Source organism: Falco cherrug, chromosome 3 (assembly GCF_023634085.1).
Source record: "Falco cherrug isolate bFalChe1 chromosome 3, bFalChe1.pri, whole genome shotgun sequence".
NCBI classification, from domain to species: Eukaryota; Metazoa; Chordata; class Aves; order Falconiformes; family Falconidae; genus Falco; species Falco cherrug.
This window is the reverse complement of record NC_073699.1, coordinates 63,759,912-63,782,124: the sequence shown is the minus strand read 5'-3', so window position 1 is coordinate 63,782,124 and position 22,213 is coordinate 63,759,912. Positions and strand designations below refer to the sequence as shown.

Below are 22,213 nucleotides of genomic sequence, written 5' to 3'. Positions count from 1 at the left end.
CAACAGGAGACAAATGCATTTCATGATTTTTAATAATTTTGTGCCATGGTTTAACCACAGCATATTAAGAACAAGCATAAAATCTGTATTTAAAACTAACAACAGCACTTAGAGCAACATCTTCCTTTAAAAGTATTGCAATAAACAGACCTTAGGTCTAAAAACTAGGACATCACCATTTGCTCAATTAAAAGTCAGATACACAACAGCTGAAATCTTCTCATGTATATAATTGGGAGTTACGGTGGAAAATAAGCAACAAATTAATCGTGTTAAAAGGAAAATATTTTTTTTTAAAAAAATTAAAGCAAGCCAGGTTTGTCATAGCATCACGTGAACAGCTACTGAGAAACTCCAATACAGTTGTAAAGACTTACTGTTTTCAATAGCTTTGTTTTTACAACAATAAAGTTTAAAAGAAAGATTAAATATTGTTGATAGTGCTGTACATATTTCAGAATAGCTTGAAACAAAATGGACAAAAATAAGAGGTGCTGGAAACATGATCTCGAAAACCACAATGTTGGAAATACAAAAAAATCCATAGCGCAATAAAGCATTTTACACTGTAAAATAACTAGCAAGAAACAACAAAGAAAGGGTCAACACTCTAAAACCAGGCATTTGATGGTTAATTTTAAGTGTAACAGCCTGACTGATGTGCATACCATCATGAAATGCTCTGAGCACAGCAGCAATGGGCAGCTGATAGCTATACAAAGATAAAACCCCTATCAATGCTTATGTAGTCTTTGTACGGCAAGTAGAAAAGCTTTGTTAAAGAATATTAAGGTGATTTTTTTATTATTATTATTTTTGCTGTCCGGGTCTACGATGCCCGAGGCTCTCATAACTTCTGCTTACACTTCTTTTAAAATCTTGGCTGCCTGCTGTGCTTTGTGGTAAACGGAAAAGCGTGAACACAGCTGTGAATACACTTAATAGATAGTCTGCTCTTTCCACTGCAGCTTCAAAGCAAATTAGTGCCTCTAAAAGGAGACATGCTCGTGTTTGGTCCACTCAATATGCAAGTTTTGTTGTGATAAATCCTACCCTAGATTCCTCCAGTGGGAGGTTTGCTCTGTACAGTCTTCCTAGTCACGGCCTGCGGTTTTTTGTTTGTTTTCCTTCCTTCATGCACAGAAGTGGTACTGCAGTGCAAACAAAAACACGAAGGCGGCCAGGCAAGGTGTACTTCCACAACAATTACCCTATGCCCTGACAAACAATAAATGAGTTAACGAGTGACAGTCATGAAATATGCGCATTTCCCTATGGTACATGCTTACTGATAAAAGAGCTCGATACATAGAGGGATGGATACAAGCTACCTGTAAGGGCTTGATGATGCAGAACTGGCCATAAAAAACTTACACACTTCTTTAAAACAAAAGAACCCAAAACAACCATGATCAACATTCGGGTACAGGACTCCTGTGAGGGCTTTTTAAAAGATATTTACAAACGAGTAGCTGAAGTTTCAGGTCGGCAGAGAAGTTGTGAAGGACTGTGCTCCCAGGGCACCATCCTCCAGCGTGACGGACCAGATGGAAAGCCCACTCACACCAGAGGAAGCCTCCCCTGACTTCACTGGGCCCTGGATAAGGCCCCCTGAGTTTTAGCATAGCGTTTAGCTAGTCATCTGAAAAACTAAACCGAAACGCCATCTCAAACATATCCCAACACGCTGCTACCTTACATCTGTGGTTAAAGCCTAACAAGTATAAAAAAGCTACATACAGACATGAGAATCTATGGAAGATTAGTCGGTATCCATCTGTGAGAGGACTAGTCTGTCTGGGACCAATAAACTTTTATATCACCTACCGTCCTGGGATAGTTAGAACAAACAGTTTAGAAAAATAAGTACAGCATCTGCAAGTCTCTACACTAGAACTTCATGGTGAGTTTTCCTGAGGTATTTGCTTTACCAAAGAGCCCATACCGACGGCATGCGGGGCACGGGGACAGACAGCCAAACGCGCGGAGACACCAGGGAGAACCAAACTGCCCAGAGAACCTGGCAGAAAGTTCACGCATTTCATTACTTTCCACACCGCTTCCCGTGTTGGGTCTGAACAGGTTTAGGTGTTTCTCCATAATCTTCAATACGAACCCAGGGTAAGCCATTGCTGTCAGAGGCCAACGCAGCAGCAGCGCTGCTGACTCAAAAGCTCACGCTCAAACCCTGCGTTCAGCTCGCTACCAGCTGCGGCTTTTCCTGCCTACCCTTAAGGCTTGCACCCTGCAGCCGCACAGGTCAGCAGCGAGTCCCAGCTGCACACCCAGCCTTAAGACAGTTTGCAGTGGCAGGATTGCACGCCAGTAGTGGGCACAGAGCAAGGGCTGGCTGTTGTCACAAAACTCTCGTTGGCCTAGTTCTGATTTTGCAGGGATGGTTTGGGTCAGTTCCCACTTGTCTGAGCTTCACTTCAAATCTAGGATGCGGATAAAAAGATTTGAAAGCTTTTAGCCCATTTCTAAGTTGTTTGTTTGTTTTTTTTTTTAATATAACAAAAAGTTAATCAAGGATAATAATAAATAACGTATCTGCCGGAGAAGTAATAACTAATACTGGTCTAACTCGGCAACAGTGAGGCAGCAACCAATATGAGAAGCATCTAGTTGCAAGGTTAAAGCTGTGGAGGTTTTGTTTGTTTTGTGTTTTTTCCTTTTTCTTAAAGTGACACATCTAAAAAAAAAACAACAAACCTTCACAGCAAAGATGCATCAAACGACCAATCGCTATACACAGGCTATTCAAAAAGGATTTGTTCAAACTTTTTCCCTTATGATATTATATTGATATTTAATAGGAAAATAAAATACATAGACTTTTTGTCATTTGTGTGCATTCATTTGGAAATTTTCTTACAAAAAAGGACCAAGCACAGAAGTTGGCATTCACAAAGTCTATGCCATTTTCTTTTTTGTGTTAAAATTGGTATCATCTATACATTATCTTACAGTATTAACAACATCTATTTGTTTTTGTATGTTTGTTTGTTCTACCCATTGGGTAGGATATGTGCATAATATATTCAAGTTATACACAGCACCATACAAAGAAAAAAAACCCAAACAAACCAGAAAAAAAAAGACAGACAACTGAAAAAGCACCATTTTAAGTGAGGCACAACAAAGGTGGGAGCGTAAGGCCTGATCCAAAGCCCCCTGAGGTTGGCAACAGTCCTCCTACCAACTTCATCGGGCTTTGGATCAGGCCCTCTCGAGTGCAAGGGGATTCCTATCTGCTCAGACCTGAACATGAGGCACCTTAGTTGCTTACAAACTACCGACATGCAAACCTCCTAAAAAATTATATCTAATACGGACATATATAATTTATTAATAAACCTACCACGGCGGACAGACAAGCACAAACCAAGGAGCGAAAGGAAGAAGAAAAGAGACAGCTTCATCAGCCACGAAATCCTACACACACCACGTTGTTTCAGAAAGCTCGTATATCAAACCATTTAAAACAGCAGCAGCAATATAGCAAAGAAATGACAGAGTCATCTCTGGCAGTAAATCACACGGCTGTCAGAGGGAAGAGGGAAATATCTAGGTTACAAGTTTGTTTTTTTATTGTTAACCAACAAAAAAGGTAAGCTCTCTTATAGCAGGAAAGTGATGCTAGCAATACCCGGGTTGCTTGTATTCGGTCTAAAAATGGAAGAGACAACAGCAAGGCAGAAGAGCGAGCCAGGAGAGTTTGCAACACTTCTCAATACAAAATCGTGCTTGGTTTTCCCTTTCGAAAGCAGGAGAAACGTAGTCAGTGGTTACAAAACCGGCATTATCAGTCCTGGAATATATTTAATGCAAACAGTTGCAATTTCAAGGAAACACCCGCAGACTCCTCCACTGAATGTCTGTGGTACTTAGTAGTGTGGTAAAAGCACTTAACTGAAACTGAGCCGTCACCCACACTGGAGTGTGCTGGGAAGGGGCAGTGCAGGTCTGATGCTGGTTTTGGAGGCTGAACTTGGTGCAGCTTCTGCTAATTCCCCAAGTGGAGCCACACCAAGAAAATGACTCTTCTTTGCCGCTGCAAATGTGCCCGATGGGGCTTTTGCCAGCATAGCAACGGCAGTCGGAGGTGGGTCAAAAGGCAATTTACACCCCTAATTAATGAGCACAGGCTGGCAAACAATACATTAAGTAAGGGGGGCCGGGGGTGGTGGTGGAATCTTACCAACCCACATTTTCAGTTGGGACACTCAAAACTTTAAACTTCAATTTCCTAAAGAAACATTCACAACAGTCTTCAGACGGGAAACCTCTGCAAGTTCAACACACCCTCACAAAGGACTTTTCCATGCTCTGCAAGGCTTCAACAGGTCTCAGACAATTAAGAGCATGCCTCCTTCCAGGGACTTAAAAAATTGAAACATTTGGGGCTACTTCAGGAGAAAAGCTGTTAGTCACACTTGTTGGCAAGCACACAACACAGTGTGGGAAAAGACCAGATGTGTGTAATTGAATTATTTGGAACAGCCTTTATCTAAAAAGCAAAGATGTAATCAAAAGCTAGCCTTCATCTGAACCCACTGTACAAATGCATCACTAGGTTCTCAGCATCAGCTAGGTCTGAAAAAACACACTTCTGAGATCTAGAGTACAAGAAGTACATTTCCTTCCTGTACATCAATAAGTTAGGGTCGTCCCAAAAGCACAAGGATTTTTCAAAGCTCACCCAAAAGGAGACTGCTGTTGGATGGAACATGCACTAGCACACCAAGTCAGGGGCAAGGATTTGCGAAGCAAGGAACTCCCTACTGATAAAAGCAGGGCCACAACATTTACATGACTGAAAAGCAAATATTCCTCGTGCATCCAGCTGTTTGATAAATGACCTGTCACTGTTCCTGAGAGCACAATATATAGGCATTTAGCACTTCCAGAAGGTGACTGTGGAATAGTAACTAATATATAAATGATCGAGGGGTAGGATACAGGCAGAAGTTTGCATGCAGGTATGTATACACACATGTGCATGGACATGACTTAACTGTAGTGACCAGAGACAACTTGTGAATAACCCTAAACACCTTCAAACGTACCAGCAAGCCTACTGTTCAGCCTTGGGGGAAGGGAGGGGGGAAAGCAAAGAACAATTTTGGAGCATATCTATTTTCACCAGCACATTATTTTCTTTCCCTTTGCCTATGAAATAAGGTTACCTTAGTTACCACAAGCGTTCAGGGCTCAGAGTCAGAGAAAGGTTAGTAATCTATCTTCTCCAAAACATTCAAGCATTCCTTACAGATCAGGATGTCAGTTTTAAGATCCAGTATCTCACTACCTGGCAGGGTTACAAACAACCACTTGAGACAGCACTGTTCCAGACAGCCCATGCACAGGACTCTCCAGCAGGACAAGGCTTTCTTCCCTGTTGCAAACAAAAGTGCACTCTTCCAGAAACAATGTCATTTACTCCTTGCCCTTCCCTGAACCACATTAACAGGAAGAAAAAAAAAAAATCATCAATCTCAGCAACACTTTTATATACATATACATATATTTCTGCACCACAAAAATTCAGAGATTTGGGGTAACAGGAGCAGCTTCCAGCTGGGACAAACTGGTGGGAGACGTGGGCAAACAATAATAAAAAGCCAAATGAAGCACAGCTTGACCCACGGTTCCTGCAGATTCCATAAACGCAGGAACTAAATACCTTCCTCACTAACGATCAAGAACTCGCATATGGGGCACGCATCTGAGTTTTCATACTCAAAAGGGGAAAGTATACTGTAATAAAGTCACATCAGACCGAGACTGGGTTAAGTGCAGAGTTCATCAGTGACAACACTAGGAGTAGCTCAAGTAGGTCCTCCCTGACAAAACCCACCTGTAACGCAAAATACCATGAGGGATCTGAACACTGCTCCATAGAGTGGGTACCAGTCTTCATATCCCTCACTCACATCTTTCAAGCAGTGTCACATACACAGAGCCTATTTGTACAGCACTGAGATGAACCCAACCACTATCAGGCTAAACATACATCCAGAAGTAGAGCCGAGTGCTCCATCGAGAAACTTTTTTTCTAGCCCTACAAGATCACAGGAGAACACCAAAGATCGGGCATATTTAGCACCAAGAAGGGATCCATGCCAAACCACATAAGGGAAAAATTAACCTTTGCAGAAAGATGATAATAACAACAATAATAACGCTGCTTTATTTCTTAAAGGTACACTTAAAAAAACCCTCCACTTTTAACCTGAATATTTCTAAAACGGGGACACCACTGGACTGAATTTTGGGAAGATGGGTTACTGGGCAAAGGTCAGGAGGTGCAACCAGAACTCAGGCTAATACGATCCATCGCACAGAAAGTTCCACGCATGTATTATGTGGGTTTTGTGCACAATATGCATAAACCAAAACCCCACTACTGAGGTATAATCCACATGATTAAATCTACAATGTTTTCAGAAATCTTTTATAATTTAAAAAGCTTCATTTGAGTGGCTGTGGAATACAGTTCATCAATTCTGGCTATTTTCAAAGGGAGTTTTCCGTAAGTGCTTTATAGAATTACCTACCTTCAGAGATCGCCAATTTCTAAGCCCGCAAAGATCAACAGTGCTATCTAATTCTGATATTCCTTCTTTTACCATTCTGTTCTGTTAGCCATGGTATATTCTCTTTCACCGCAACAAAAGAAAAACACACACTGTTGCAACATACGGACGGCACTCCCATCGGAGATGACTAATACTCATCAGAAAATACCATGTTTACTCCTATAAGGGGCTCCAAAACAAAAGTAAATACCATATTTACTCCTTTAAGAGGCCCTGAAACAAAAGTAGCAGATTGCAAACTCACCTATAGCAAGCAACAGATGACTACACTTTCAGAGCTGACAGGTACACTGGCTGCACATTAGCTTTGCACACAGCAGAATATGATGAGAAGGCGAAGATGCACAAGGAAACGCAACCATTAGGTGAGCAAATACTAAGTTCTTGTTAAACAAATCTCTTCCACAGAACTCTAACAGGTTACGTTTTCCACGCAAAGGAAAACTTCCTCAATCATGAAAAATTAAGAGACAACAATGCACATATCATACCAGACAACGTTAATGGGAAATGCATAAATCTACTGGCATGCAAAGAGGGCAAAAGATGGCGAAGGGCCGTCTTCAAAGAAAGCATGTTCCCAAGAGGTGACTTCGAAGGCAACTTCAAGGCTCACTTCGCTGAGATCTGTGCATGGGGAGAAGTTGGTACTCAACCGGTCCAAGCCCAGGGCCCAGTCCAGGTGTGCTCTGCCATGACGACCGAGTTCCAGCTGTTCTCACATGACGGCTTCTCAGCTACATAATCCTCGTTTAGGCAAAAGCACAGTATCCGTATAGGCACGTGCATTCTCTGGCTTACAAGCTCACTTCTGAAGGACAATAAAAGTCACTGAAGACCAAACCCAACATTTGCTGGTTTTCTCTTGTTTGGGTTTGTTTGTTTGCTTTTTAACTAAGAATTATGTTCATAGGTTATTTGCAAAAATCTAATTTCACAGCTTTTATTCCCAGGAACCAGACATGATGAGAGCCCTAGCTGACTGACAGCCACCTAGTCATCTCCTAAACACCTGTCCTGTGGGTCAGGGAGGGGGGTGGGGGGAGTAAAACCCATCATACAATCTCTCTCTCTCCCTTCAAATAATACATAAATTAAAAGGCAGCTTTACTCTGCATTACCAGCACGACTCAGACCAAAAAACAATTACAGAGACAAATGGGGCTGCATATTCAGACTAACAGTTACATAAACGATTTCTAAACTAGAATAAAATCAAACTACCTTATGGAGAAAATAATCTACACTGAGGCCCATAAAACACACACACAGACATGCACACTGTTTTGGCATTAAAACTCTGCATAGATCAAAGATGCACTTCAGTTATCAGAGCCCCTGGTGTACAGAAGTCCTGCAGAAATCCTCCGGCCATGGGACCAGGCGCTAGGGCACGGCACTCAGTGGCTGCTGCCCCTAACCAAGCACAAGGCTTAAGAAAATAGAAAAAAGTGAAAGAACTTGAAGTGAACAGGTCTATGACACACTCATACACATATATATTAGAGACTATTCAAGCTAAGACTCCAAAGGTTCTTACTTTTAAGTCGGTTTCCGAAATGCATTTTAAGTGCAAGTTGTGCTTTTTCATGTGCTTGTGATGCCACTACCACCATTCGTCAACTGCCTTCCAGCACTGCATGTGCTTCCACACAGAACCAGCCAGGAAGAAACACCCCACATGCCACTTTACAGGCAGGTAACATTTTCCAGCTACTCTGAAGACCAGCACGGCAAAACCAGGGCTTACAGACACTTGGTTACTATGTGAGTCATCTTTACCCATGAGTGTAGTCCTGCTGGCATCAGCCGGATGACGGGCATGGAGGAGGGTTTCTGCAACAGGGCCCAGAGCAAAATGCTTCGCAGTGAGCATAACTGGTGCTCCCGTGTCACTGCCAGGGACGCCACAGAAGCCAGCACCACTGTCACAAGCGCTCTCGGTCCTGCTGCAGAGAAAGCATGGGGGGGGGGGCTACAGCTACAACAGCCCCTTCACTTCAACAAGATGGATCTCCAGGACTGAACTTCAGTATCTGAAGGATGAAACAGAGAGCGAAAAGCACAACAGAGTCTCACGTATTTGAACAGCACTGCAGGGGAAAAAACCCATCTTGCATTTTTACACAATTTATTGCATAATGTCATGATATGTGTGTCTAAATACATTTCAGGCTACAGCGAGGACAAAAGTCTCTAAAACTGTAAGTACTGGTGATGCTGCATTATGAAAACAAAAGAATGGCAGCACTTAGCATCAATACAAATTAACACATCTGGGATTTTGTTTTGCCATTTACAAAACAAATAGTCTACACTAAAAATCAGCTAAAACCTAAGTGATGGAAAGTGCTGGGATTTCATATTTGCCTTCTTCCATCCAAAAGTCTCCAAGACACTTCACTGATGCACTGTTATTCGAATGCAAATTATTGCAAAGACAAGCGTCCCTGTAATTTCTTGATTTGTAAAAGCCAAGAGATGTTAGGCTAAGTCCTGTCCCCTTTTTCTAGCAAACCTGGGGGGAAGGGGGCAAACTCCTCCAGATTACTTCTGGGGCTCTATCATTATTCCACAGGTCAAAAGACGACATATAGAAGAACTTCACATAAAACAGTTCCCTCATATATATTTTTTTAAAACATTAAGATAGTGCAACTTTTTAGAACACATTTATCACAACACAAATTAATTCCTTGCATTCATCTAAGTTCTCAACTTTATACCTTGGCACACAAAACAGGAATTTTGTTTCATATTAAAAAAAAAATCCATACCCTGGGAGAAAAAAAAAAGCAAACTAGCCAATTCTTCCCCCATTTATCTAGCAAAACCACCTTCTTCCTTCTGCCATTCAGTGAGTATAAAACAGGCTGTACAAGCCATTTCTGTGCTAAGTTAACTTTTAGAATTAAATAATTGAAATAGTTTATTAAAAAAAAATAATATATCCCCCCTCTCCCCTGAAACACTGCTCGCAGACAAACTGAATGGAAGTTTGTATTTCTTTCAATCTGCTTTGCATGCAATTCCCCTGAAAGGAATCAGAAACAAAGAACTGGTTTGCACGTTTGGTTTTACTAAGTTGTACCACGTGAAACGTAACAACATTGTGCACTGGAGCATGGGGGGGGTCTTCCTCCACTGCCCTGCATGAACCTCTCCTCTTCAGTTCAAATGCACCTGGGCGAGTAACTTAGACCAGGTTTCCTGGTTTACGGTCTTGGCCTTTGCTGGGGACTATTGTGCTCTCTGAATTGTTCTGCTGAAACTGAAGTCTGCTCCCCCTCTGTGAGGAAGGAGGCACATTGTTGTGCTGGTGATGGAAAAAAGAGGAGCCTGGGTAATGCCCCATGACCTCACTGTATGTCGGGGGTGGTCCTTCCATCCTTCCGTTACTGCTATAGTTGGTTGCACTTATGCCCGAATTGCTGCTGGGTGGGCAGGGGCCCCCATTGTACATTGAGATGTCTATCAAGTCGCTATCAAAAATGGTTCGGTTGGGCGGTGCCCTGACAGATTCCCGGTTGAGCTCCATCTGCTGTTCTGGGTCCCGGAGCTGCAGGGTGCACGGGCCTTGGTACGGCGGTGGCTCTTCCCCATCGGAGAGGGAGATGGTCGGAGGGAGGTCAATCTCATGCTGCATGTAAGGGTAAGTGGGCTGGAAGCGACTGAAACGGTCCCGCTGCATAAAAGACGGGGTGGTAAACCTGTCCCTGGACCTTGGAGCATACATGATCTGAAATGGGAAGAGACACACACGTGACTCTATATCTGAGCAAAGCACTGTGGGGGCGCCGTATTAACAAAGAATTGATAAAATGCAAAATGATTCTCTTTGCCACCCATCTTAGGAGGTTAAACCCAGGACACACTTGGACGCGTGCTCCCACATGCGTGCACGTGATAAGAACAGGTAGGAGTTGCAGGAAGGAATTCAACATACTTGAGAACAGCTTCATGAAGGACGACCAAGACCCCACACAGCTCCTTCTGACATTAAAACATGCAGTGCCAACGGAAAATTATTCTGCTTCTGAACAAAGAAAGACATTCTCTCTAGTCTTGACAATTGACTAGTTCTACAAAAGTGTCCCAATACTGAATTTCAGCTGCAGCCTGAGCCTCCCCCTCCTACTCAGAGTTAATGTAATACCCGCATCATCAAAGAATTCAGATGGTCATTTTAGTACATTTTGTAAAGGCCCGGCATATCTCACGCCTTCACTACCACAGTGTATCAGGTGTCCTCCTCCTCAGTTCTCAGCCAGAAATCAGCCTCCGGGGAGGACCTATAAGGCTTCTGTGCTGCAAGTGGAAAAAATGTCCCTGGCATATTAAGCCCCACAGAAGGTCAGGCTTTACAAAAGGAAGAGTTCAAGGTACTCTGTGAGAAGCTATTGCTCCTCATTTGGTCTATTCCAGATCTAGACAGACACATCAGCTTCTTAGATCTAGATCTATCAAACTGGTCTTCTCATTTCTGGGTCCACACAGAGCAAGTCTTTAGCCCCTGACCCTCACAGATGCAGGGCCAACCACCAGGAAGCTTTGCCGTTTGTCACAGGAGAGCTGGACCACTCGGAACAATACACCCACAAATCACACACAGACCAGCGATCTGTGCTAGCTGGAAGACAGGAGACACCGGTGACAGGATATGTGTTGTAAATCCAAGAAAAACTCAGGAAGAAGAGCAACTGGTCTCCCCGCTTCTATTGAGTACTCTTAATTACTGAGCCACTGCATGACAGAGACACACCTCCACCACTTTACCTGTGAATGCCTGCTATGATACAGGGAGCTGCTGATGGAGATGACGTGTCAGGTAGGCAGAATTTTATTCTTTTAATGAAAAAGTCTTACGCATTTATGGAATGGGAGTTAAGGCAGGCTCAGATGTCCACATGAACCTGGCTCTTAGTCTACACTGAAAAAGCTTTATTTCCTGAACAGATGCATGTTTTTGAAAGGAATTAAATATACATTACAGGAAAGAGGAAAGTACATGGTGAAGATAGTAAGAAATCTGTCCATACCTCTGAAGCACCCTGGCGCGAAACCGAGCTTTCTGAAGGCCACAAGCACCCTTCCTGGAATGTAGAAGAAAACAAGAAAAGAGGAAAAATTAATAGATCACATCACCATCCTGCCTCAGTGCCAAAACTCTTACAAGCAGTCAGCTTTGAAGGACTGGCCCTCGCCACCCAAACAGAGGTGGTAAGCAAGTAACATCCCACCCTGTTCTTTCCAAAACTAGAGCAAACAGCAGCTCTGCACCCAAGCAGGTCAAGATTGGTCCATTTTGCAAGTGCTGAGATGCCATCCACAGCACCCGGCTGGTTGCAGCTACGACCATGTTGCAACATGCAGGAATGACTGCGGACACTTCAGCGCTTTTGTGCTGAGCAGGTACCTGTCACCTCCCAGCTCGTGACAAGGCCACATCAGCGAGGTTGGCAGGTCCAACGAAGTTGACCTACCAGCCAGGATCCCAATTACACGCCAAAGCTGAAACAGTTCGCAATGAAACCTGTCGTCTGTAGTCTCAGTGAAGTGACAGTCACTCTAAACTCAGGTATATTCTGGTCAAAACTGCCAGTTGCCCAACTCCCGCCATAAGCAGTAGTTAGACGGCTGGGTTTCAGCCACCTGTTCCCCTCTTCAACCACCTCCCCAAACACCTTCTCAGGCCAAAGTATTTTCCCTCTCATGCCTTGAGAGCCTGGTTCTGATGCTGTACCAGCACTCAGGGCAGAATAAGAGTGAAGAACAACATGTCAATAAGGGAAAACAGCTTAAGGTATATGATAATTTTTTCTTCTTAATTAATTGTTTAGAGTATCACTAACTACCACAATGGGTTTATTTTACTGGAAATTTCAAAGCTGAAAAGGACACGTCAGAAAGTATAAAGCACAGAATTTCAATCTTGGTTCAGAAAGAGAAAATCCAAACATTGTATGGTCACAACTATTTTCGTGGTGCCAGTTCAAGTTTCATGATTTTATAGACACAAGAAATTTCAGGAACAGGAAGGAAAAAGCATACTGTCCCCAAAAGCACTACCTTGTGTAGACTACTTTCAAATCTTACCATACTGCTTCTTCTCACCATAGCATCCTTCAACATATTTCAGATGTAAAAACAGACCTAACTAGATGTTCATCATGACACTCAGAGACCAAAAGCCACCTGTGATCTGGTCAGGAGAGTCCACCCCAGAGGAAAGCTGCTCTGAGAGGAATCTCCTACAGGATTCAGCTGTTAAGGGAAATGCTTTGAATAACAAATCTGGTCAACCACTTTTCTTACGTAACTTTAGAGAGCAGAGGCAGGGAGGCTGACAACTGCAATTGTTTACAACCTCCCTTTGAAAGTATCCCCATGTGCAAAGGCCTGATACGAAAGACAAATCTTACGTAGTCACATATTTCAGTGCCTATATAAGGTTTTGTCAAAAGAAGAAGTTGTAACTGTGTAACTGTATATAGACATGTACATATACATGTACTCACCTTCCTTTCCACCCCTCCATCACCTGGATGCCCCCATTTTGAAATATCTGAGGGTATAATTGCACAATTAAAAACTATCAGGTTATCAGCAGCTAACCCAGCAGGCTCCAAGCCTGTTGCAATTGTTAAGTAAAATATATTAGTCAAAGCTACACTGCTCAATTAACTGCCCGTGAACTACAGTCCATACACAGCCCAACAGCAGATTCCCAAGTGACAGTCTGAAAAATATGATTTATGTAACTGTCTTGGTCTCACGTTTAATGTGTTCAAGCTCAGAAGAGAGGAAAAAAGGCAAACCCAACCCAGAAAGGAATTCCATTTGCCACCACTACACGTTACTTCAACTCCCTTATGGAAGAGAGTTTCTGATGTGGAAATGATGGCTCCCATCCTAGGGCTCATCTCCCCTAAGGCAGGAGAGAGTAAGGAGAGTTGAGGGAGACAGTGCAGTATATGGGGAAAATCTCCTTGCACTGAGATGGAGCGGGACCTGCGTGCTGAGCCGAGGCATGCAGATGTGGTACCAGCAACGCCTTAACAGAATCAACTTGCTAGAAGAGTGGCACTGGCCGTTACTTCTACTGCTGCTAACTCCAGTACACTAGAAGACCCTGCCTGGAGGCACTGCAGCTGCTACAGGGACCACCCAGAGTGCAAGCAGGGTGCTGCAATAGGCAGACCAAGACTACAAGACCAAAGGAGCCCAAGGCTCTCCCAGCTCTGGGCTAACTATTGAGGAGGTAGACAGCTTGGGATGCAGCCGAACTGCAAGGTTGTGAAATGGTTAGGATGCAATGATGTGTAACAACATGGACTCTGTCTCACAGTGTGTCCTGCAGCCCACGTGTAACTACTCCCTTCCCTAAGGTTTCCTCTGGAGAGAGCAGCAGGCTGAATAAATCATTTGGCAGCAGCCAACCCCCAGTAAGATCTCTATCCCAGGAGCCAGAGAACTCCCCAGGCAGATGGCTGGGTAGCATGTGCGCAGCACGCCCACACTTGGAAAACACCAGGCTCACACACCACGTGCAGACCAACCTCACCATGCATAGCTCGTTGGTCCAGTGCCATAGTACAGGAATCTCTCATCACCGCTAGAGTAAGCCCAGACCAACCGGCCCAATGTAGGAAAAGGCGGTATGCTCTTACTTCAGGCAGTCTTGAAACGGACAGCAAGAGAGGCAATGAGAAAGGGAAGGGGTTAGCAAGCAACTGGGTTTCCTGCACTCAGCTATAGAGAAACCCCTGAACCCTTCTAGGACATGAATTTATTGTACAGTGACCTGCAATGACACATATAAACACGTAGAGGGGCTTCCTAGACTTTAAGAGGAGAACAGTATGACAGCATGGGAAAGAGTACAGAGAGAAGAGAGAGACAGAAAGAGACAAGGGACAACCTGCCAGTGCTTAATTGTGAATGGCTCTATGAAGTTTTTATTTACATGTATTTGAGGGACAGAATAGAACAGGAAAATAATTTATGCCTGATATCATGCACTAGATACCCCTTATCCTTTTACATAGCACGTAATTCACGAGGTGCCTCCGACCCAGACTCCGCAGCTTGCTGCTGAGCAGTGTGGCTCCCGCTTCAGGGCTGGCCTGGGAGCTGCCAGCTCGGCGCAAAGGCAGACTGCTCAGGTCTGTCCGCAACCACTTACTTAGACATGCGCTTCCGCTAACAGCCCAAGGCTAAGAGAAAAGCTAGGAAATGAATAAAAATTTAACACACTGAAGTCCTTTGATGAGTCTTACCCTGAGATGCTGGAGGTTTTCTGCACTTTGCCTTCCATAGATAAACCCCATCTCCTCTACAGAAGGTGACATCTGTCTGGAACAAGAGAACTGCGTCCAAACAGGTGCCTGCACCATCTTCCCGATTTGGGTCTTTTCAGTCATTCTGCCTTCCTGAAATCTCTACATCCACCACAGGAAACTTACTGTCTACCCTTCTCAAGTCTTTCATATCAGGGAAATCCTCTCTCCCCTAAACTGGGCAGATACAACCTAATCCAAGGGTTGGTGCCCACCTACCCCTGTGTTCGTTGGGTGATGACAAGGGGATGAGAGGAGAAGAAAGGAAAAAAACCTGTGTTGCAGAAGGAAAATACCGCCACGACTTTTCTTTCCCCAAGATGCAGATGTAAGAAATAGCATGCTGGGACTGCCATCAACAATTTGGAGTGACCTACACTGTGGAAAAGTGTTAATTTCTTGCTCTCTCCCTGCCCCTCTACTTACAGACCTACATTCCACAACTAAAATGCTTCCCTGTGCTCAGGTCAGTGCAAATCAGGTAAGAACTGAGAGCATTTGTATTTATATTCCCTGATATTGTTTCTCTCTTTATTATTCAAAACAGCAAGCTATATTTCCTAATGATAAAAAAAAAACCTACTTTCAACTTCGTTTCACTCAGTGACTTCTCATCCTGTAAGCAAGACGGAATTGGACACAGGCAATACGGCTCAGCATGACGGCTAACCAGCTGCCAGGCCTGGCGCAAGCTGGCAGCCCCAGGACCGCACTGCTTGGCATCATGCGGATAGGAGCTTCCCAGCTACCAATGCCCCCTCACACCAAAAGCCCAGGGTGTTGTACAAGTAGGTTTTAGGTATGTGCAATCAAGGCTAAGCCTCAGCAAATGCCATTTATCCTTTTTTTTTCCTGTGGGCAATATATCATTTACCCGCTTCTTATAGGTTCTCAGTAGCCATCCACTTCAACTTTCTCCTTCTTAAAGAGACTAAAAGTCTTCAGGCATGAGCTTCCATAGTTAAAAGTAACAGGAAGAGAAAGCTTATACATTCATTCCTATACTGTATTCATCTTTAACATCGTTCGGTTTGGGAACAAAAAAGAGTGAGTCTCCATGGTAAATCCTAGCTCCTACAAATAACACCAAAACAAGAAAAATCCTAGGGATCCAGCTACATCACTTGCTGACCTTTGCGACTGCTGGTTTCACAATAAATTACAGAAATTAATGTTGTGATTAGGTTTTGAAATAACAGCATCATTTAATAAATCCAGCTGAGTGATTACTTATCTTATGGTAATGATTATTTAACTCAATATTGAGATCTTAGGAGATCGGAGAAGACTAAGATAATTGGTCTAATTCGTATTTTACAAATGTTTACAACCTCCAGAATTAAACAGTTTAGGAAGATTACTTTTTGAGGCCATTTTTAAACACTGTGCTTCCTGGACCACGTGGTGTCATCCAAACTACCTTGGCTGAGCATCAGCACATTGACAGACAGCAGGGAAGAAACGTACCTGAAGAAAAATTTTTAATTCAGGGTTAAGTTACAGGTGAAAATTTACATTCAGTAAGAAAAATTCCTCAAAGTGCAATAAAGCAAAATCATCCCTGGGCTGGTTTCAGCTAGGATAGAGTTAATTTTCTTCACAGTAGCTAGAATGGGGCTATCTTTTAGATTTGTTCAGGAAACAGTGTTGCTAACACAGAAATGTTTTTGTTATTGCTGAGCAGGCTTACACAGCACCAAGGCCTTTTCTGCTCCTCACCCCACCCCACCAGCGAGCAGGCTGGGGGGGCACAAGAAGTTGGGAGGGGGCACAGCCAGGACAGCTGGCCCCAGCTGAGGAAAAGGATATCCCATACCATACAGCATCATGCTCAGCGATAAAAGCTGGGGGAACAGGGAGGGAGGGAGGGACATTCGGAGTGAGGGCATTTGTCTTCCCAAGTAACTGTTATGGAGCCCTGCTTTCCTGGGGATGGTTGAACACCTGCCTATTGATGGGAAGTAGCGAATTAATTTCTTGCTTTGCTTGTGTATATGGCTTTTGCTTTTACTTATTAAACTGTCTTTGTCTCAACATACAAGTTTTGTAACTCTTATCCCTCCAAATCTCTCCCCATTCCACCAGGAGCAAGCACCTGTGTGGTGCTTAGCTGCTGTCTGGGGTTAAACCACAACAAAACCACAGAATCCAAACTTTTTTACTGACTCTCAAGGAGATCTTCAGTTTTTCTCCAAGTTTAAGTCTCTGAGAATTAGAATACTGACTGAAACTATCTCCTGAGAAACAAAAGTTATTTTTTCACTTTCTGAAATGCATTACAAGTATTAAAAAGTCCCTCTTTTCCTCTCGATTAAACTCAGATTTTTTTTGATTTTTTTTTAATGGAGATACATGTATACACCCCTCTGGCACATGTGAGCGTGTCGGACAGCAGCGCCGTTTCCCGTTCCGGCCCTAGGTGGCAGCGATACATCACGCCGCGCTGCAGCGGCAGCTGGCTCGAAACGCTCCGGGAAGGCACAGGGGCCCTCCCGGCCTCTTCTCGGGTGACAGAGACCATCGCAGCTCTGCAGATGGCGACGTTTTCCCTGCTCAACACGAGCGAAACAAACTACTGCGTTATCCCCAACAGGACGACAAGGTTCCGGCAGGGCTGCTCTTCCCTTTAAAAGCTGTATTTCCCCAAGGGCAGGTACTTCCCCCAGTACCAAGGGGGAGAAGTACTACAGCGAGATAATTATGGAGAGCACCAAACCTCCCACATGTGGTAGTCCACCTCGCTACACTTAAGAGCAATAATTTCTGTTACTTAATGCCTTAAAACTTACTTCCCCAACTTCACAGCGCTTTACCACTTCAAGTAATCTTCATTTCATCCAAGCGATGGAAGTAAGTACTATTATCCTTCCTCCTTTATTTGGAGAAGAAGCAAGTTGCCCAAGGTGACACATTTGAGTCGGGAGCCACCCGAAGCTGGTGCTCCTCACTTTCTAGTCCTACCTGCCGGTTTCTTAGATGGTCCTGCCTTTATTAAAGATGTCCTGAACTTTATTGTGGTAGACTTCAAAGAGCAGCAGCCAGCCCATGCTGTCCCTACTGGCAGCACTCCCTGAAGAGACAAGCCCACATCCCTCATACAGACAGGAGAACACAGCACATGTCCAGCTCCTGCCAACTGAAGCCTGCCTGGTGCAAAGCAAAACGTTTAGCAAAGCACGGTGGTCTACAGCACTCACGCTCTCTCCCTGCTACAGACTGCGTTCACGTTCCCAGTGGCATTTTCTTTCTTTTGTACATGTCAGCAAGAAAATGAGAATGAGTGATACAGGGATACCAGCAGGGAACAGAAGGAATAATGCCAACACCGGCAGGGAACAATTTAAAAGGCCAAGAGGCAAGACTAAGATTTGAAATCACTGACAAATCCCTGGCATTGTCAATATTGAGTGTTTTCTGTCACCCCCCTAATGTTCCCCTTTTATTCTGAAATGCTGTTCCGGGGAAGAGGGCAATATTTTTACAGCTGTGCTCCTGGAGCCTGGCATTCACGATGGGCATTATCAATGCAGGTCCTAATGCAAGCTGACTAGCCCCAGCAGCAATGCTGCCCTGGGTGCTGGGCGGTGGGGTCCAGTCAGGGTGAGCATCTTGTGTGATAGATACAGGGACTTTGCCGCCAGGAGCAGGCCTGAGGCAGTCCAAGTGTTCAGTACCCCTTCAACATCCAGTTCATAAGAGAAAAACATGGAGACAGAAGCCACCAGGACAAAGAGAAGGAATAAATTTAGGAACACCAGAAGCTCATTAAGTACCTCTCTGTAAATCACTTAATCTCTTTCTCCTCAACATCCCCCTGAAAATCACTGGCGATGACACTAAGAGTTAATCATCAGAGAACAAGATCGATCTTTGTTTTGTCCCAGCAAACAGCACAGTGCCGCAGCAGCAGCTCAGCTGTGGCTACCTACACTCCAGCAGGATGGTTTTGGTTACCAGCAGTGCTGCCCTCCCAGTGCAGAGCCAGCAACACATACCTCCCCTGGGATATCAGGCATACATACCCCATACACAGATGTGCCTTTCCAAGGCTGCCACATGGCTCTGCCCCAAAACAACCCAGCACTCCACACCCCACAGCCTTCACGTTCCCCTCAGATGCTCTGCAAACCGTGGCTCACTCCCGGCTGCGAAGCAAAACATGGCTGATGGACTGGGCAGCAGTGGGAAACCCTCCATATTTTATCCATTGTGGTATGGACACCATTCAGTACCATGTACACTCACTTCAGTGAGTCACGCACACTGCTGCTCGTGACAACACAGCTGACACTCAGCATCCTTCCACCTTTCACAGTTAACGACCCCAAAATTTGTATTTCTGCTGGTGTTAAAACAGGGTTCAAATATTCTAAATAGCTACACTAGGAGACAGCAGGGTTTGCCTTGGAAGGGCAGGCAGCAGCCTTGGCAGTGCTGCTGCAGAAGCATCCAGTACTCCTGAGCACTCAAAGGTTGTCCTGACCCTGCTGTGATCTGTTTAAGGCCTCAGCACACTAACCCAGTTAATATAACAAGGACCTGGGCAAAGACTGGAATATGAGACTCCAGAGGGGATGAAAAGAAAAAAAAAAAAAAGATTAATTGGTGGCCACACTGGAAAGCATATTTACAGAACATGAATGTAACAGCTACTTTCCAGCACGCACTTATCAAAGGGGAGGGTTTTTGCTTCTGGGATTGGTCCCTTTTCTGCCCTTCAAGTGTTACCAACACTTGTGATTCCAGTGATACTTCATCTTTTTAATACTCTAATTTCTGGGCTTGGAAGACAATGAGAATTTCAGCTTTAAGGCCTTTTTTGTTTTGGTTTTCAGTGAATTTTTTTTGTTTTTAACACAAAAGGAAGTTCATCCAGACAAAGAAACACACAAATACATTTTATTTCGTTATTGTGGAAGCTGTACTGCTCCATGAGTTTTACAGGTGTGAGGTTGGCAATAACAGCAGCAGATAATTTATCTGCTCATTTCTATTATAGTTTCTAGAAGAACCAGAATAAGAGAAATCATGTGTTCGATAGTTGGTCTTTACGGGGCCAGAAATCTGCACAATTCAGCCACAGCTCAGCTGTTGGATAGCACAATTACTAGAAATAGGACAGGGTTAAAGAAAGGAAAAATGAAGGTAACGAAAGGACAAAAAAAAAAAAGCCCCTCCAAATACAAAAGGCATGATTCTGCATCTTGGTACACATCTGCTACCTCAGTTACATGAAGGGGAGTTCACTTCATAGTTCACTACAGGAACTAGCCCACAGTCAATTAATTTTCTTTGCCATTTTCTTTTTAAGAAATACGGCCAAACTTCCTCTATTTCCATTCACTATTCCTCCACCAACAGAAAGCCTGAGTCAGAATGGTATTTTCTTCAGACATCAGTAGCTACTAAACACTTAAACCTGTTTTCAGAGTCCATATACCATTAAAAAACACACCCCACAAAACCATTCCCTTGGAAGAGAATCCACTTATCAATAGCATTTGCACACAGAACAAGGCCTGCCTGGTTAAAAAAATGAACATCTTTTCAAATTATATAATCTAACCTGCATCTTACTGCTCACGCGATTTCCCTTGTACAATTCACTCCTCCGTGGACAATAACAGACTGGTCATTTCCAGTTTCAGATCACAGAGCAAATGCTTTAGGTTCCCGACCCTCACGCAACACACACCGCTTTTCAGGTTTCCATTGTAAGCAGTGCACAACCAGTTTCTATCATAATGTCTTTCCAACACCTGAGGCACTGGGGAACTCAAACATATTTGACATCTGACCTAAGAGACCTCTTAGGTCCCATTCCCCACAAGTATGACCCAGCTTCAGCCTATCAGAAATCCAGGAGTCAATGACGACAAACCTATACCAGAGTTTTCAGAAGAATTAGTAACCAGTTCTCGCCAACTAATCATCAATTCCCATGAAGTGCTCACTTGCCTATGATTATCATGACTGAAAAGGGTGACAAACTGAAACTGAGTCAGTGTTTTAAAAATTATTTAAGAGCAGTTCTGGATACTACAGTGCTCCTAAGTCTCCACCACCAAACTGCATGTTCTTCTTCACAAGAAGGTGATGTTTCCTCCCTTGCATCTAAGAGAAAAAGGCATCACTTGCTCCGACAACAGAAATACTAACAAACCATAGAAAGGAAGGAACGCGTTACTCCATGCATTTGACAGCTTACTGCAGTTTTAAAAGATGTGTGAAGATGAAAATGCATTTCCTTTATCTCAAATTATTTAGTTTTAGGTACTTTTAGCAATTTTAGCTAACATTTTTCAGACAGAAGTGTGGGTCTTGAATGACAGCATCCATTTAAGAGTAACACAAATTAATCCAGCCATTTTTTCCAATCCTGAAGTCCACAAGGGCTCAAGGTTTGACAAGTTCCAGTTTTGTCTGTAAGCAAATTAAGAGCTAAATATTTCTGTGCTACCAAAGCACTAGAGAATGAGGCTACTTCCCCTCGAGGAGACAGCTCCTTTCGTCCTTGCACAGCCTCCAAGGTATGAGCTATTCACCCTAGCAAAAAGGCGCAGGTGATGCGCTAAGCGGGACCTTTGGGAACTCAAGTTGCCAGGGGTCCAGCTCCACAGCAGCTGCTCAGGTCCAGCCCTGGCTGTGGCATCCCTGTCTCCTCCCTGGCCCAGGCATTTCAGTCGTTTATCTGGCTGAAATCTAACTGAAAAAAACACGATTAGTGTTCAGCCAGATCAGTCCCCTGAGGCCTCTCACCATGACCCCAGTAGCTCCCTAAGCACAAAGAAGGAGGAAACACAGGACCAGGATGGAAAGAAAGGTGAAACCGTGGACTTATGACTGGTGTAAACCATTATGGGGCTACACCTCTCAGCTACAGTCAGGTTTTTTGACAACAAAATGAAATGAAAGTGTGAACCCAACACTGCTGCCAGAAGTTCGATGCACCAAAATGCTATCCCCACCAGTGGCCACTTGGCTATCACAGTTAGCAAAGAGGCCAAGGGGCACCACTCCAGGGACATTGAAAAGCACATCAGAAAAAGGACCTCCCTGCAACAGCAGAGGATACTGCCTGGCTTGGGGGGGGGATGTTCCAGGGCCACAGACACCCTGTGGTTAAACCCTCACAAGGGAGCAGTGCATACCACCCAGCAAACTCCTGGTCCCAAGGCAAGTTAGGGGCCCATTTACTGCTGGGTTGACAAAAGACAGCCTTAAGAGGTCTCAGCTGAGACTGTCTTAAGTGTTTGGCTCTGTAACAACACA

The 22,213-nt window shown here is 44.0% G+C and overlaps 1 protein-coding gene across 8 annotated transcripts in view; it reads right to left on the bottom strand.

The window, feature by feature from the left end:
- Positions 1–14: 14 nt before the first annotated feature.
- The window catches only part of LDLRAD4 (low density lipoprotein receptor class A domain containing 4), a 294,707-nt gene continuing 272,508 nt past the window's right edge, over positions 15–22,213 (bottom strand). For 6 of the 8 annotated variants that reach the window (XM_055705562.1, XM_055705560.1, XM_055705561.1 and 3 more), the window contains 2 exons: positions 11,642–11,695; positions 15–10,341 (listed from right to left, as the gene is read on the bottom strand). In XM_055705562.1, the coding sequence (XP_055561537.1) occupies positions 9,799–10,341; positions 11,642–11,695 (597 nt within the window). In that variant the 3' untranslated portion in view covers positions 15–9,798. Of the gene's footprint in view, positions 10,342–11,641; positions 11,696–14,881; positions 14,952–22,213 lie in introns of those variants that run through there. The other 2 variants (XR_008731464.1, XM_027798460.2) reach the window with 2 other exon arrangements.